This window comes from Empidonax traillii, unplaced genomic scaffold (genome assembly GCF_003031625.1).
Source record: "Empidonax traillii isolate 1590-97213 ecotype Southwest subspecies unplaced genomic scaffold, ASM303162v1 scaffold15:size5535645, whole genome shotgun sequence".
Taxonomy (NCBI): domain Eukaryota; kingdom Metazoa; phylum Chordata; class Aves; order Passeriformes; family Tyrannidae; genus Empidonax; species Empidonax traillii.
The window spans coordinates 1,441,362-1,457,312 of NW_020955208.1; the positions used below are offsets into that span (position 1 = coordinate 1,441,362).

The window sequence follows — 15,951 nt, forward strand, 5'->3', positions numbered from 1 at the left end:
CTTAACTTTAGCATTAGTGGGTTAATATTTCTGCCTGGCAGTTTTCTAGCTGAAATGACAAGTTTTCTGAGCATTCACAGCTTGTTCAGCAACAATAGAAAGTGTGACAGAGACTGGAAGTTACTGTGGAATATTTCAGCGATCTAACCATACTTTTTGCTATCTCAGGAGAGCATAATTTTAACATAAATTAGTAGTCTGGCTAGGACTAGTTGAACTTCTGCAGTGTTTACTGGAATGACAGTGACAGGTTGACTTCAAGTGAAGAGCTCTTCGGGAAAATTTCTACCAAAGATTGCTAAATGCAATTTAATAGCATTTGTTGAAATCTGACATTAAAGGGAAATTTCCTTTGATCCCTGTCAGGGGAGAGAACCTTTCCATTGCTAATTCCCCTTACCAAAGTCAAATTTCCTTTAGAAATTGTGTGGAGATGTCAAGGTGCCTCATTTCCTTTCTGTAAGGAGGGCACCCAGAAATGTCAGTGGTGTCTGTTCAGAGACTCGTAGTTAATGCAGGATTTGGGTTTGCAAAGTTTGCAACATCTCCTACAACAGCTGAGTAGCCTAAACTCACTGACTTTCTCCCACTTTGCTGCTGCTCAGCGTTTTGCAGAATCAGACCTGTCCTATGTAGGGAGGCAGTTTGGAATGTGATGCTCTTTATTTCTGGAGCACAGAGGTGCCACCAGGCCATATACAGACATGTGTGTGGAGTAGGTTTTAATATTAACTAGGCAGCAGTTTCCCCAAACACACATTTGTTGCTTTTACTTATTATAGAAACCATCTAGAATACGTCAGGCTGAAATAAGAGCAATTAATTATATTCGTCTTTTATATAAAATACTGCCTGCAGCGTACAAGATGTTAAAGGTTATCGCTGTATAATTGGGGTGACTTTTTAGAGAGGGGAAGAATGTCCTTCATCATCTACAAGCACCTCTAAAATCCTGTTTTTCTTGTATAAACAAAGAGAATAGTGTTTGATTGAGATCATTAGGAGTAATCTTTCCTCTTTCTTTTCAGAAATGGCCCAGCTGAATAGCTATGACAGCCCAGACACTCCTGAGACAGATGATTCAGTCGAGGTAAAGCAATAATACACTCACTCTGTCTAGCACTTTTTTTTTTCCTATGAAAAGAAGTAGTCTACAGTAAAGAATTAATTATAATGCAGAGTAATTTTAATTAAAAAAAAAAAAAAGTGCTGACATTTAAAAGCACGTATTACAACTAGAATATGCACTCCTAAAAATGTGGAAATCTTTACACAGTGGTGGTGAAATACTTAGAAGATGCTAACAGGCATTATCACCAAGTTTGGGAGGGTTGTTTTGTCTGTTGGGTTTTTTTTGTTTGTTTGTTTGTTTTTGTGTTTGTTGTTGTTGTGGGTTTTTTTTGTTTGTTTTATTATTATTATTTATTTTATTTTTAAAAAAAATTTTACAAATCAAAATCATCTAGAGGAATTCTTTATATCTGTGTTTGTAAAATGTGATGGGTATGGAACAGAGTTGACTTAAGTAAAAAGCAGTGGAAAAATTTAATTATGTAACTCTCTAGGTTTCTTAGTTGTTAATTTTATTGTTTGGGTTTTTTTTAAATGTAATATTTAGGAAAGGCCTGAATCTTACAGCCCACTGACTTTTTGTGCTAATAACTGGGGAGGGAATCTGGAAGCACCCTAAGGATACAGACAGTTGTCCTAAAGCTGAGGGCTCCAGAAGTTTAGAAATGGATTGAGTTTGAGTTAATGGTGTTAAAAAAGAAAAGGACAAAAAAAATACCTAGAATGAAGTCATTCTTGCTCCTGATTTCCATTTTCTTGTTGTCCTTCCCCAGAGCCGTGGGGCCTCTGTCCAGTCAAAGAAAACTCCATCTGAAGAAGAGTTTGAAACGATTAAACTGATCAGTAATGGTGCTTATGGGTAAGGCTTTTAGACTTCCTACCAGAAAAAAATACTATCGTTGTCCTACCCAGCAAAGGGTTGTAGCAAAGCTTGACAAATGCCTGGGTTTTGTTGGGTCCAAAGCGTCAATTAATTTTCCTTGGGTCTTACAGAGGTTCCACACTCGTCACATCTTCTGGGAGATGCCGTTTCTTGCAGGTTCCTGGGGTTTCTTAGGCAACAGCTCCTGTACCTGGGCGTAGTTCCTGGCTGTCAAGTCCTTGCCTTGTGCTGAACTGACACAATCTGCAGCTCAGGGGCCCTTTGTAAAAATTAGTTTCCCTCCATTAAAACTTCCGGAGCGTGGTGTTCCTGTCCCTCTGTGGCACAAGTTTTCTGAAGCCTGTCCTAGCTGAGACATCAAACCTAGTTTTCCATTAACTATTTCTGCACTATTTCTGTATGACAGGTAGGTAAAATATAGACACTTCAGTACCTTAGCTTGAGATGGAAAAACCATTTTCCCTAAACATTGTCTCCAGGGAAAATATTGCCTTTTAGTTTATTGTGAGATTTCCTAAGTAATGGTAAAAAATAGTTCCATGACGAATACAATTATTTTGCAGCATTTTGTTTATTGCTTATCAAGGCAGCGTGCAGCTCCTTTCATGCTGTCTTGTTTAGTCCTGTGCCTTGTATTTTGTTAAAGGCTTAAAGAGTAAGGGAAAGATTCTATACCTGCAAATATTATTGATATGATTGATTAAAACAGCAAGAGTACTGAGGAAGAAGTAGTTTATGCTTTTCCATCCTTCCATGTATTCAGATTGTATGTAAAACACATGTGCTGTTTGTGAGCACTTGAAATGCTAAAAGAAATGCTAGAATTACACTGGGGACCTTAAAAAAGTGATTAGATTTTATTGCCCGTTGAAAAATCAAGTATGAATTCAGTCAGTTAAAACTTCAACTGCTGACACAAACCTATCCAGAATTTTAAAAGACAGTTCCTTGCTCTTTGCAGTTCGTAAATCCTTACCAGAGAGGTCATTAGGCTGTTACTGAAAAGCAGTGATACTCAGAAGGTCGTAACAACAAAACCTGAGCATGTGCTTGAGTGCTTTGTGGAAGTGGGTGCTTCGTTAACATCCACTCACTTTTTAAAAATTATATGTGGAGAAAAGTGTAAGCATGTTTTTGGTCAGTGAAGACACAACAGAGCATGTTGAAGAGCCATATTATTAGACAAAGAAGATTTTATCTTTTCAGTCATATTTCTGCACAAGCCCTGTGTAACTTTGTAAAAAGGGGAGAGAGAAGCTGCTACTCACATTTGTCTTTATCCTGGGTGTGTCTTATAGTCAGCTGCTGGTGAGGCACAATACCATGTTAAATGTAATGTACTCCAGAGAAAAGGAAACAAGTACTGATTCAATAAGGCAGGCAAACTGGATGAAAATTTTATTTGCAAACTGTATTATTAATGTGCAGGAATCTAATGATCTGCAAATGATAGAAATGTAAGAGATACTTTGCTGAAGGAATTCCCCAGTGACAGTGCTGCATCAAATTAATTTTATGGAGCTTGGAAAGAAATCGTGCTGATTCCATACGTTTTGGACAACTTTTTGAAGAGAAATGGTGACTGTAGTGTTGAAAAATACATGTTTCTCTGCAACGATGCTTAAGGAAGTTTGTGACATTTGCGTTTGAAATGTCTCCTTGTTAGGCACATCAGCAAAAATGTTGCTTTATTCAAGAAGGCAGAGTAGCTTTGGGAAGGAAGCGTCACGGGGTTCCTTTTCTTCTAGGGAAGCTTACCACTGAAATGGGATTTTATGGAGTCATGGGTAACCATGCCAAGATCCATTCAAAACAGTTACAATCCTTGTTTAAAAAAAAAACCCCAAAACAACGAAACAACAAAACCGCAGAGAACTCCAAACCTAAAAGCACAACAAACCTACTTGAACTGAAACTGGGCCTTTTCCTCTTGGCGTGCTGTTTTCCAGTGCGGTGTATTTGGTGCGGCACAAGACCACCCGCCAGCGTTTCGCCATGAAGAAGATCAACAAGCAGAACCTCATCCTGAGAAACCAGATCCAGCAGGCCTTTGTGGAGAGGGATATCCTGACGTTTGCCGAGAACCCCTTTGTGGTCAGCATGTTCTGCTCCTTCGAGACCAAGCGGCACCTGTGCATGGTTATGGAGTACGTGGAAGGTGAGGCCGTCACTGCCCCACACCTGCCCAGGGACCTCGGGTGGGGATGGATGTGACTGATCCAACAGTGGAGCTGAGCAAACACAAAGCCACATGTAGGAAACTGCTGAGGTCAGAAGTCAGCATGAACTTTCCAGTCCTCTCTGGAAAGAAATCCTCTCTTAGGGGATGGCAGGGTGAGATCCATAACACGTTTGCTTGGCATTGCAGTTAGAAAAAGGCATTTAAGAAACATAGTCTTTGTTCTTTAGCAGCCTTCTAAAAAATAAACTGCTATTTTATGCTGGGGTTGGGTTTTTCTTTTGTTTGTTTTGCTTATCCCTTGGAATATAATTTGATTTTGTTTTATCACTGTATCTTATTGTAAGCAATATTTTTCCACTGGTGGATAGGATTAATTTCTTATGCCCCGCTCGCCTGGCTGAATGTTTATGAGAAATAAGCTTATAGTTATTGTATCAGTGCTCTTTCAGATAAATTAGTGGAATGAAACCAGATGTATTGAGAATAGGAAATTTTAATTCTCCTTTGCAAGTAGAGATGAAGGTCGAATGAAATGTGTGGCCAATATTCCTTGAGGAGCCTGAATCAGGGGTCCACAGACTTATTTCCATGTCTACCACTGTGTCCAAAGGGATGGCTGCCTCTGCATGTGTTGGGAGAGCCAGTTAGGAGTTGTAGAGTTGTAGAGAGGAGTTCTTACTCCTTTAAGAAGCTTGCATATCAGAAATAGTATATTACTATATTATATTTGAATATTGCTGCATTACTATATATAATGTATATACACACCACACATAATATATCGCTGTATTTCTGTATCAGTAACTGTATTTTGCTGTATTGATAGTGATAGCCCAGTGTTAGGAAGCAAAGGATTTTATAGAGAGGCCAAGCAGTCAAGAGCTGCCCTTTCTTCAAGGCTTGCTGACAGTTTGCAAATGGCATCTGTACAATTCCTGGACAAACCAGCCCAACATACATGGATCTCAGTTCTCCTAAGATTTTAGTATTTGGTTCAAGTTCAAGACGGAGTGTAGAGAGATTCAGAATTCATACTAAGAGGGTTGAAAGATACAGCCTTTTAGAAAACTTAATCTAATCTAGTTTTGCAGACCCACAGCTGTTTTTAATTCCTGATATCTGCCATTTCACTGTGCAACTCTTTGTCTAGGAGGTGACTGTGCTACGCTTCTCAAGAACATTGGGGCCCTACCTGTTGATATGGCAAGGATGTATTTTGCTGAGACTGTTCTGGCACTGGAGTACCTACACAACTATGGGATTGTTCACCGTGACCTAAAACCTGATAAGTAAGTCTTCAGCCCCTCAGAAGGTGGAGGGACAGAGCTAATCCTTCAGGGGCTTTCTCTGTACGCAACAGGACATGGAGCTCAAGACATAGAGATCTTCAATGGCATCTGACATGTAGATTTTATGTAGTCTCTTGCTACTGATGTAGAACCAGAGAGGCACTGAGAAAGGGTGGGGAGAATGTCTTCAGATATTATCTCAAAGCTGTTGCTGCACTGATGAAATTCTGGCAGAAGGTGGTCTCATTCCTAGTTGCCTTGGCTGCTCTGTGATATTCAGTTGCATAGGAGGTTTCTTCCAGGAGTTTAACGGGGAGGTAACACTGAGATCTTAGCACTATCTCATGTTCTTCTGGTTTTTTAAATTGCTTTTGTGAAACAATTAATTGAATGTTGGATTATTTTACTTCTCTTTCTTCTAGTCTCCTGATAACTTCCATGGGTCACATTAAACTAACAGACTTTGGACTGTCCAAAATCGGGTTAATGAGTCTTACAACCAATCTTTATGAGGGACACATTGAGAAGGATACCAGGGAATTCCTGGACAAGCAGGTAAGCTGAAAAATGTTGTCCATTGATGTGGGATCAGATACAGGATTCTGTCTTGGGATGGAATCAGAGTTTGTAGCACTCCTCTGCCTCCACACTGTGCTGTGTGATGTAGAATGGGAGGAAAAGATCTAAGTCCATTCTCACGTTTGTGCATAAATGGTCATTGTTTGTTACCTCAGTTTCTTGTTTTGGAGTGAGGCATTTTAGCTTTTACTTTAGGGTATTGAAAGGGTGGCCCAGACAGCAGTTCAGGTGTAAACAGAATTTGGTTTAGGGATGTAACATGTATTTTGCTGGAAGGTTGTTCCACGATCTCCCCCTTCTGGTGCTTGAAAAGTTCATGGCAAGTTTCTGTATGTTTCTTGTAATTTTGTCTAGTAGCTTAGACATTGATTTTTATCCCCATAATATTTACTAAGGGTCATTTTTCTCCTTAGCCTTCATTTTGCTAGGCTTAACCAGCTAAGTTGTTCCAGCTAACAAGACAGATTTTCCTTTGATGAATAAAGAGCTCTTCCAAGTACCTCTTTCAGTTTGAGCTGATGTTTCCTGGGCATAGTTGACAGAAACTGTTCTGGATGCAGGCTCGCCAGTGCCTTGCATAATGGGATTAAAAAATACTCTTCTGAAAACACCTGGGATCAGAGCTGAGTTTTTCTTTTTAAGCTGTGCCAAGTGTTAATTCATAATGATCCTGCGTTATTGTCCTCCTTTGCTTTTGAATAAGGGTGCTTTTTCCAGCAGAACTCTCTTTGGTCACTAGATCATGATCTTGCACTTCGCAGTGTTGTATTTTTTTGTAATTGTTTTGTTATTCTTGTTGCTGCTTCTAAGCTCGAGGCAACTTAGATCTTCCAATGTGATTTCCTTAGCTGTTGTCCATGCCAGCTGTACCTCCCAAGTTTAAGGCTGAAGTGTGTAATCATGCTGTGCTGCTAATTCTGCATCTGTGAAACTAAATTCTGCTAGCACAGAAATGTGAGAGGTTTGTCAAAACTCAGCTCCTGATAGCTGTTGCTGTGCCAGCACACATCCATCAAGCAGACAGACCTAAACACACAGAATATGCATTTTTCCCATATGCTTTACTTTACATGCACCAAAGAACGACTCAGCTGGCATGTCCACACTAGGAACATTTCATTTCATTTCATGAGGTGTTATTTCTGTGCAGGCAGGTAGTGTGTCCTTCAAATACAGGCTCTTAAGGCTCCATGGAAGTAGTTCACAGCATAGAGTGGTTAGTGGCAAAACATTAATAACTTCCTTGTAAAGCTCTGAGGGGGGGGAAAGAAAAAAAAACCCAAAACCACAGAAGTAAGCTTTGACGTGACTTTGGCAATTTGTAAATTTATGACTTTCTTGCGTGTTTCTCTTGAGGTCTGTGGGACTCCAGAATACATTGCACCAGAAGTGATCCTGCGCCAGGGCTACGGGAAGCCCGTGGACTGGTGGGCCATGGGAATTATCCTGTATGAGTTCCTGGTGGGCTGCGTTCCTTTCTTTGGGGACACACCTGAAGAGCTGTTTGGACAAGTGATCAGTGGTATGTACATACTTCTGCTCTGGCTCTGAAGGGGTTTCAAAGCGTGCTGAGCAGTAAAACCTTGGAGAGATCGAGGGTCCGCAGTTTAGTCAGGAAGGAGTAGGTATAAAATAATGGGGTTTAATTTTTAGTATTTCTAACTTTCTGGGTCAAAGTAGCATCCATCTGATTTCAGCTGTGGAATGTTGTTGAGTTGCCTAGCATCTTGGTACATAGTTCTGTCATTGTGCATGGTGTGGGAGTCATACAAATCCTTGTGGGATTGAAGAAAAATATTTGGGGATTTTTCTGTTCTGTGTTTTAACTTTAAGTTAATTCTCCATTTAAGTTAATGCTCCATTCTCCATTCTTTGATGGAGAATATGAAAGGAGCAGCCACCAGCTGGTCTAATTCAGTCTGATTTTGGTTATTGTTTCTGTAGGTCCAAAAACCAGTCAATTAGTAATTTTGTATAAATGAAATAAAAAGAAATTCTAAGTGCAATACATTGAGGCTGTTGTACTTATTACCTTCACATCTTGTGGCTTTTAAAACCTGTCTCCTGCTTGCTTTGTGACTGTTGCTTCGTGTTCACTCAGTGAATATGCCAGTGAAAACATTTCCTATTGGGAACGCTTTCTGAAACAGTAAATTTTTAACACAGTTGGCAAATGTCCTCCGTAAAAAGCAAATTTCAGCGAAGAACTAAATATGATGCATGAAATCATTACCTGTGAATTGTTCTCTCTGTTCCAAGTATAACAGCTGTGGAATGTGCGTGCATGAGATACAGCCACAGTATTGTCACTGTCATTGTTTATGGATTGTCGTGGAAGTCCCATTTCATACTTTATTAATAGAGTCCTTAATGCCTTTTTTTTTCTCCACAAGCACTGCTTGGATTGACAGCAGCTTTAACTGATGCTAAATTTTATGCATTTTGGAAAATGTCAATGCCTGAATTATATTAAGTATGCAAGCTGCTGAATTCAAGGTATTTACGCTTCTGGGGCAGTCTTGAACACTGCACTTTGCATTAGAGGGATGTGAATGGTTATTCAAATTAGTCAGGAAGCTGGTAGAAAATGTCAAGCCTCTTTTTGTCCCCAGATGAAATTGCCTGGCCAGAAGGTGATGATGCACTGCCACCAGATGCCCAGGACCTCATTTCTAAGCTTCTCCGCCAAAATCCTCTGGAAAGAATGGGAACAGGTAACGATCCTTGTGCATATAGGAAAGTGGCCAGAAGCAGGAGAAGCAGTGGTGCACACCCACCAGTATTGAAAAATGCTCATTTAGAGCTGGGAAACACTTGACACTGGATTCAATGAAGCTTGTGTGATGAAGCTCTGAGAATTAGTGTCAAATGTCCGTGAATCAGACAGATATTGCTGTCTTGTTTGGGAAACAAGAAAGGGGCACTGTCAGCTTGGCAACATAACTTCCCTGATTTGTGCTGTTCCATTATAGGCTTGAGGGTTGTGTCTCCATTTGAACACTGTATAATCAGATTTCTTTGAAATTCTCTTCGACTAGGGACTTAATCCCCACCATGGATGTGAATTCCTGGGTATAATAAAATAAATGAAAACTTTGCCATTCCTAGAGGCCTGTACAGTAGAATTCTCCAAACATACAGCAGAAGTCTGATAAACTTTTTGGCTAAGCCAGATATGTATGTCAGTCCTTCTGTATTCTAATGTCAGATGTAAAGTTTTACAAGGCAACACTTCTCATTTCCTCCTAGTAAATAACTATAAATAATCTCTAGCTACACCCTTGTTTTAAAATAATCTGCGCAACACTGTGGCTTCACAGCACAGCTCCTCTTTCACTGATTGGATTAGTTTGATTTAATTTGAGATTTTCAATTTAAAGCTACACTTCAGGAATAAAAGCCTCATACATAGATATATATATATGTGGTTCATATATCTATGAAATTCCATAAGGCACATGTATTCAGCAGACTTGTGCACACAAGGGTGATGAATAGGTCATGAATTAATAATGATATCAGATGGTTTTCACATGTTCTTCTCTACTTAAAATCCATGTACTTGAAAGATGTTGCTGTCATGGAAAAGATGTAGAGTTTCTTGCCTTATAAAATGAGTTGATGGGCTGATTTCTTTGATTTTTTTGTATACCTGTAATGCTGAGGCTGCTGTTTCACTTGGTGTGTTGTAGTGCCACTGGCACTCAGCAAACCTTTTATCTCTTTTCCTCCGCTCTTTCTTCTCTTTTTAAAAAAAGACAGTAACATCTCTTATGAATATTAATTTCATTCGGAAAAAAAATGCATATACTGGTAGACAGTCTTTATTTTTTCCTTCTGGGTACCGAAGCTTCTGAGGTTAATAAGAAAAGATACTAAATCAGGAAGATTTGTAAGCCCTTGCCTTGTTCTAAGCACATGAATGAGTTTATTCACAACAGTGGAGTCACTCACATGCTAAGTACCTTTCAGAGTTTTCTCTCTTTATTCAGTTACGAAGAAGATGATATTTAGAGTTTGGAAACTTTAAATTAAGATGTTAATCATTCTAAGTCTTGCAGCTTTCTGTGGAACAGAATAGCAGATGCTGTCTTCCACCCAGTTTAGTCATGTTTTGTTGTTAAACAAAAGGAGGTGGGAAGGAGGAAATCTTGTTCAGATTTTTATCCTGCATGACCACTTTGGTAAAAGGATAAGTTGTTTCTCAGAATTCCTGGAAAATGCATGACTTAAATGTACTCGAGTACATTCTCTTATGCTCTTGATATTTTTAAAGTTTGTTTTTCATGTTATGCAAATGCTGAAAGAAACACTCTGCAATAAAAGGTGCTTATTTCAGGTAGTGCCTTTGAAGTGAAACAGCATCGGTTCTTTAAAGATTTGGACTGGAATGGATTACTTCGGCAGAAAGCTGAATTCATCCCACAGTTGGAATCTGAGGATGACACAAGCTATTTTGACAGTAAGACTAAAGATTTAGCCTAAATGGCATCATATTTCTTGTGCATATTTCATTTTTGAAATTGCTAGAGATAAGTCATTGTTAGAAATTGAATAAAGACCATTGATGGAAATTGCTTTAAAAAGTTTCTCTTGAATGCCAAGTAAGGTTTCTTTGAAGGAAAATTAATTTTAAATGAAAAAACGTTGCTGCTGAAGACAGTTGGCCTTTCACTGGTGCCTGTAGTCCTGCCAGCCATGGCCCTGTGGGGAGAGGTGCTGCCGTTGTCATGCTGGGTTTATTACACTTCTTCCAAAGCATTTGGTAAATCCAAATTCCTTGAGTTTTTGAGCAATGTGATCTTTCCCTAGTGACCATTTTCAGCCAAAAAATGTTTTTCAAAAAAAAAAAAAAATCAAAACAAACCCTAAACCTTGAAGACAAGTATGTAGGGAAAATTCTTCAGAGGTTTAAAAGTAATTTAAATTATTTTCACTGCAAGTGTATCACTTAATTTTAGTATTATTAACTCTAATGTGGTATGAAGTGAAGTGTCTGTCTGGTGTGTATTAATGTCTGGGAACTGCCATGGTATCAGTGCTGTGTAAGATTCCTGGTATTTCAAGATAAGCACCAGACAGAGTCAGTGCTCTTGGGAGAGGAGGGAGGAGCGTCGTGGGAGGGATGGAGATATCTCTCTGTTCCCAGAGCCTCTGTTCCCGAGGTTTCCTCATTTGACTGGAGGAGCTGAGCAGGTGGAAAGGGCTTGGACTTGTCACTGGTCAGGGGGTCTTTCCCCTACTCCACCTGCAGAACAGGATGATCCTGGGCTGTTTCAGATCCCTGAGCTGTGGAAATTTCTGCTCTACTTCAATGGAATCTCTTCCATCCTTGGGCCATGAGACTGGTTGAGTTTGTATGAAACATGTTTTTGCTCAGCTCCTGCCCTTTGCTGAGGGGAAAGGGAAGGAGGGAGCAGCCTGCCTGCAGCCCCTCTGCAAGAGCAGTGATCCCATTTAGACAGTGCTCTTCCAGTCTGGGGAAGGGGCTTTTAGATTAGGGGTTGGATGGAGAGGTAGGATGGGAGAGAGAGAAAGATTGAGACATCTCTGTGTGCTTCTGCAGAGACCAATTTGAGTCAAGCTGTGCAGAGGGGACAAAGGTGGGTTTTACATCTCTTGAGGTTGTACTGGTACGACATACACGTAGAAACTAAGGTGGTGTGGTGTTCCCACCACTAACTGGACTTCCTGGACATGGAAACTTGAGCTCTGGTCACTCTGGTTCGGGCCAGCCGAGGGGAGGCCAATTAGAGCAACCACGAGCAGATCTTGGTGGGTAAAAGCACCATGTTGTGTTCAGGGCTGCAAATCACTGGATCTGTCAAAAAGGGCGTGATGGTAAACCCCCTGTGTGCCCAGGAATGCTCAGCAGGTTGTTGGGGTGACTTTGATGCGAGTCCTTTATAAAGGCTGGAATTCTCACGTCAGGAAATATCTCACAAAGACGCTGATAAGAATTGGCGTTGCTGTTATAAACCCTAATGCAAAAAAAATTTAGAATTTATAAAAGTAGCTTTCTGGCTGATATGGTGCCTCATATTTGGCTCAGTGTAGCTATCAGCTTTCTGTAGCCAAACTTATTAACGCCCACCCTACAAAATCCGGTGTGGCTGGCTTAGAAATCCAGTGCTGCAAATCTCGGAGCACAAAATCTCTTTGGAGGCAGTTTAGATTTTTGCATTAAAAATAGCTTTGCATATTGGCCGCTTGCCCATTTTCTTTCACAAAATCTAATCCTTTTTCTAGTTGTAGGAGGGAGAAGAGGAAATATTTTTGGGGGTAAATATTTTTATTTTTATCTAAGTAGTATGTATGCAGGACAGACTTTGTACAATCAAAAAGCTGTTTATTGGAAAGTGGCACAGTGAATTGTTTCCATGTGTCCTTCCATATGATTATTTGCTTTAGGGAAGAAATATCCCTCCTATGAAGGGTCTGCAGGATGAGACAGCTTCTGAGTATCAGCTGCTTTCAAAATGTGATACAACTGATGGTGTAAGATAAATTCGGTGCCAAGGAGATACTCACTGGTAATTGCACAGGATGAGCAAAACTGGCTGGGTATGTTTCAGTATAAAGGAAAATACCCTGCGTGGAGTATGAACACACCAGGTTCTTTAAGTAGACCGGTAGGAATGCTTGAGGGGGACTTATCAACACTCCCTGCACTGATGCAACGTGCCATGTCTGCTTCCCAGCCCGTTCAGAGCGGTACCAACACCTGGATTCAGAGGAAGAGGAGGACACGAATGATGACGATCATGTGGAAATTCGGCAGTTCTCCTCGTGCTCACCGAGGTTCAGCAAGGTAGGAGCGTGCTGACCTGATGAAAGAAAAAAAATCTAGAGAGGAACACTGCTTTGTGTAGGGTAGATCTTAATCCTGTGGGTAGTATGTTGGATTGCATGGCATGTAGTATTCCCTGAGGAAACAAAAAAAATCTGTGTGCGTTGTTTATTCTGTGGTAGTTTGGGGCCTATTAGAAGGTGAGTACCAGAGTAATTGGAGAATGACATTTTCTGTTTCCCAGTGTTTCACCCATAGGCAGGCTACTGCAGAGGTCTCTTCTGCATCTGATACAGTTTGATTTACTGATGACTTGGATGCTGGCACAGGGAGTATCCAAAGCTTATTTGCTTTGAATGGTGTCATTCTGAAAGGGTCTTCCAGGAGGTGACAAGATGGTACTGGGATGAAAATGGATTCTGACACTTGGAATAATGGTCTAAAATCAAAGGGGGTAAGAGCAAGGGTAAAGTTTACATCTCTGCTTTGTTCATTATCTCAAATACAGCCTAAGGAAAAAAAGGCAGGGTGACAATTTCAAAGAGAAGGTTCTGGGCATATAGTGCATCATGAGTTACATGTGCCAAATTTTTGAGAGAAAAGACAATTTCCATGCTGGGTTTAGCAGCAGGAAGGCCATAGCTGGGGTATTCTGACCCGTTCTGGGCAATGTTCTTGAAAATAAACATGAACCAGTAAAAGGGAGTCCAGAGGAAAGCAACAAGAACGACCTGAGATCTTACGAAACATAAAACCAAACCATACATAATTGCTGGAAGGAAAGGAGTACATTGGCCTTCCTGTCCTACCCAGAACTGGTATGAAATGGTGGGGGCAAAGGAGGTATAGGGTAAATGGTAATAAAAAACTCCCAATACTCAGCAGTAATAAAGAGCCTGGGGAGTTTGTGGAGTTTCCATCTCTGATGGTTTTTAAGAACAGGTTGGAGAAACCTCAGTTGCGTGTTAGAAGACAGTGAGTTCTGCTCTGAGGTGGGGAAATGGGAGGAAGCCCTGAGGAGGTCCCCTGCAGTCACTTGTTCTGGATTCAGGGCTGCACAGGTCTCTCACTCTCATTCAGGTGTTCTGAAATAAAAAAATTGGAATTACAGACATTTTAAAATAGTACAGCTCCGCTGTTAGCTTGGATAAAATATTGTATGTTTGGGAGGGGGAGAAGGGAGGAAAAAATGCTGTTTTAAAGCTGGCTGCTCTATGAATTATATTTCCCTCTTAATGAGATGGGAGTAGGAATTTTGCTTAGGAGCTCTGAAAGATATTTCATTTTTTCATGGCAGTTCCTCCAGTTTTCCACTACTGAAGTAAGTTTTTAAGGACCAGTTTGTTCTTTGTCCTCAACCAGGCTACAGTGGTTTAAATAACAGTTACTCTTAATTTTATGGAGTTGCTCCTGATTTGCATCATCAAAAGTATGTTTAAAATTGGACCTGAGGATTAGCTGGTGTTTTGAAAAAGTTCTCATGAGTACGTAGGGGTTTCTTTCATCTGCCTTTTCTCGCCATGAGTATTATTCATTTGTTAGACTGAAGCTTTTCTTTAGGGTTCAGTGGTTTTGCCACAAAGAGAAAAAGTTCACTTTTAATGAATTTTTTTTTTAAGACCTGGAAAATTATACAGCATTTGTAATGTGGGAGGCATAAAAGGCTCATTATATTTTGAAATTCTTGTCTGACAATTCAGCCATATGATTTATTAATAGTTATCTTGTTGATGCTCTGAATTTTTAATAACATTATTTTCATTAATCTCTTCTTATGTAAATTAGGTCCACAGTCAAGTGTAGTTTTAAAAGGATGGATTTTTTTGCTTAATCATTTAATTATTTAAAGACGGCTGTAAAACCAAGAAAGGCACTTTCATTAAGCTGTCAGCCTTATAGTAGATTCCTTGAGGAGGGCAGGACTTTTTTGTTCTGAAATAAGCTTGGGGCAATGCTGATAGACTGATGATAATGAAATGGGGTCATGAGCGTGATGCCTATCACTGGAGTGAATTTGTATTGTAAGACTTCAAGATCCAGATGCCAGCCCTTGAGAGTTGTGGAGCTGTCTTCAGCAGCAGTTCCTCTTAGATTTGAGAATCATTAAAACAAAACAAAACAAAAAAATCAAGTAATTTCCAAAAGTTTTAGGATTTCTGTTGTTTTTTTTTCAGAGGAGAGGTGTTGGGTGCTATTGTAGAAAAGCATGTTTAGCGTTCCTGAGGCTTGCATTTTGCCTTTCCTCCCTGGCACACCTCGAGCACGTCACGTCTGCACTGTGTTACTTGGTCCAAGAACGTTACCCAGTTCCTGCTTTCAGGGAGCACCTTCCTATTTGAGAAGAGATTTTACCCCTTGATCAGAAAAGGCCTTGTGTGGGTTTGTTTCCTCTGCACAGAAGGATCTTTTCGTGCACGCAGGTTTACAGCAGCATGGAACGTCTCTCCATCCACGAAGAGAGGAAGACTCCACCACCAACTAAGCGGAGCCTGAGCGAAGAAAAGGACGACAGGCTGGACAGCCTTGGTGGCCTGAAGAGCCGAGACCGCAGCTGGGTGATTGGGTCTCCTGAAATGTGAGTTCTGGAGAACTAAGTCTTCTGGTTTCTCACAGCATCTAAGAGAGGCCAACTTGTGCCAAAACTTTCTGTGGCCATTGTTAGGTCAGTGTGTTGTTTTTCCACAGGAAAGGCCTGGAATGAATAGCTAAAAATGAATGTGTGGGAGTGATATAGTCCTTAGATGTATCTAGTTCAGAACTAACGTCTTCTGAATTCGTAGCGAGTACTTTAAATGAATTTAAAGGTATTCTAACCTTAAGTACAGGTTTCATTTGTGGAAAGACCTGTTACATCAGAGAGGTACCCGCATCAGTTTTTTTCTTAAATTTAACCCAAAGTCTGGTATTGCCAGACCTTTACCATTTGTTACAAAGCAGAGAAACCATTAGGAAAGTTCAAAGTTTCAAAAGTTCAGAATATGCCCTGAAAATCTTGTGCTCTAATTAAAAAATGTCAGTAATATATATGAATACCCAGAATTTGGATACAGACCTTGTTTCTAGCATTACTAAAATAATTGTTAAACTTACCTTAAAAATGGTATATCTTTAATTTTTTGCTTTTGAAGTGTAAAGCTTTTACACTGATGTTTGGCAT

General features: G+C 40.1%; 1 protein-coding gene across 1 annotated transcript in view; it reads left to right on the forward strand.

Annotated features, from left to right (window-relative positions):
• MAST2 (microtubule associated serine/threonine kinase 2) overlaps positions 1-15,951 on the forward strand; it is a 190,905-nt gene that overhangs the window by 161,888 nt on the left and 13,066 nt on the right. The window contains exons 14-23 of the mRNA XM_027893597.1: positions 1,029-1,090; positions 1,845-1,930; positions 3,904-4,112; positions 5,287-5,425; positions 5,848-5,980; positions 7,361-7,526; positions 8,617-8,718; positions 10,344-10,466; positions 12,706-12,815; positions 15,215-15,369. Of these exons, the coding sequence (XP_027749398.1) occupies positions 1,029-1,090; positions 1,845-1,930; positions 3,904-4,112; positions 5,287-5,425; positions 5,848-5,980; positions 7,361-7,526; positions 8,617-8,718; positions 10,344-10,466; positions 12,706-12,815; positions 15,215-15,369 (1,285 nt within the window). The remainder of the gene's footprint in view (positions 1-1,028; positions 1,091-1,844; positions 1,931-3,903; positions 4,113-5,286; positions 5,426-5,847; positions 5,981-7,360; positions 7,527-8,616; positions 8,719-10,343; positions 10,467-12,705; positions 12,816-15,214; positions 15,370-15,951) is intronic.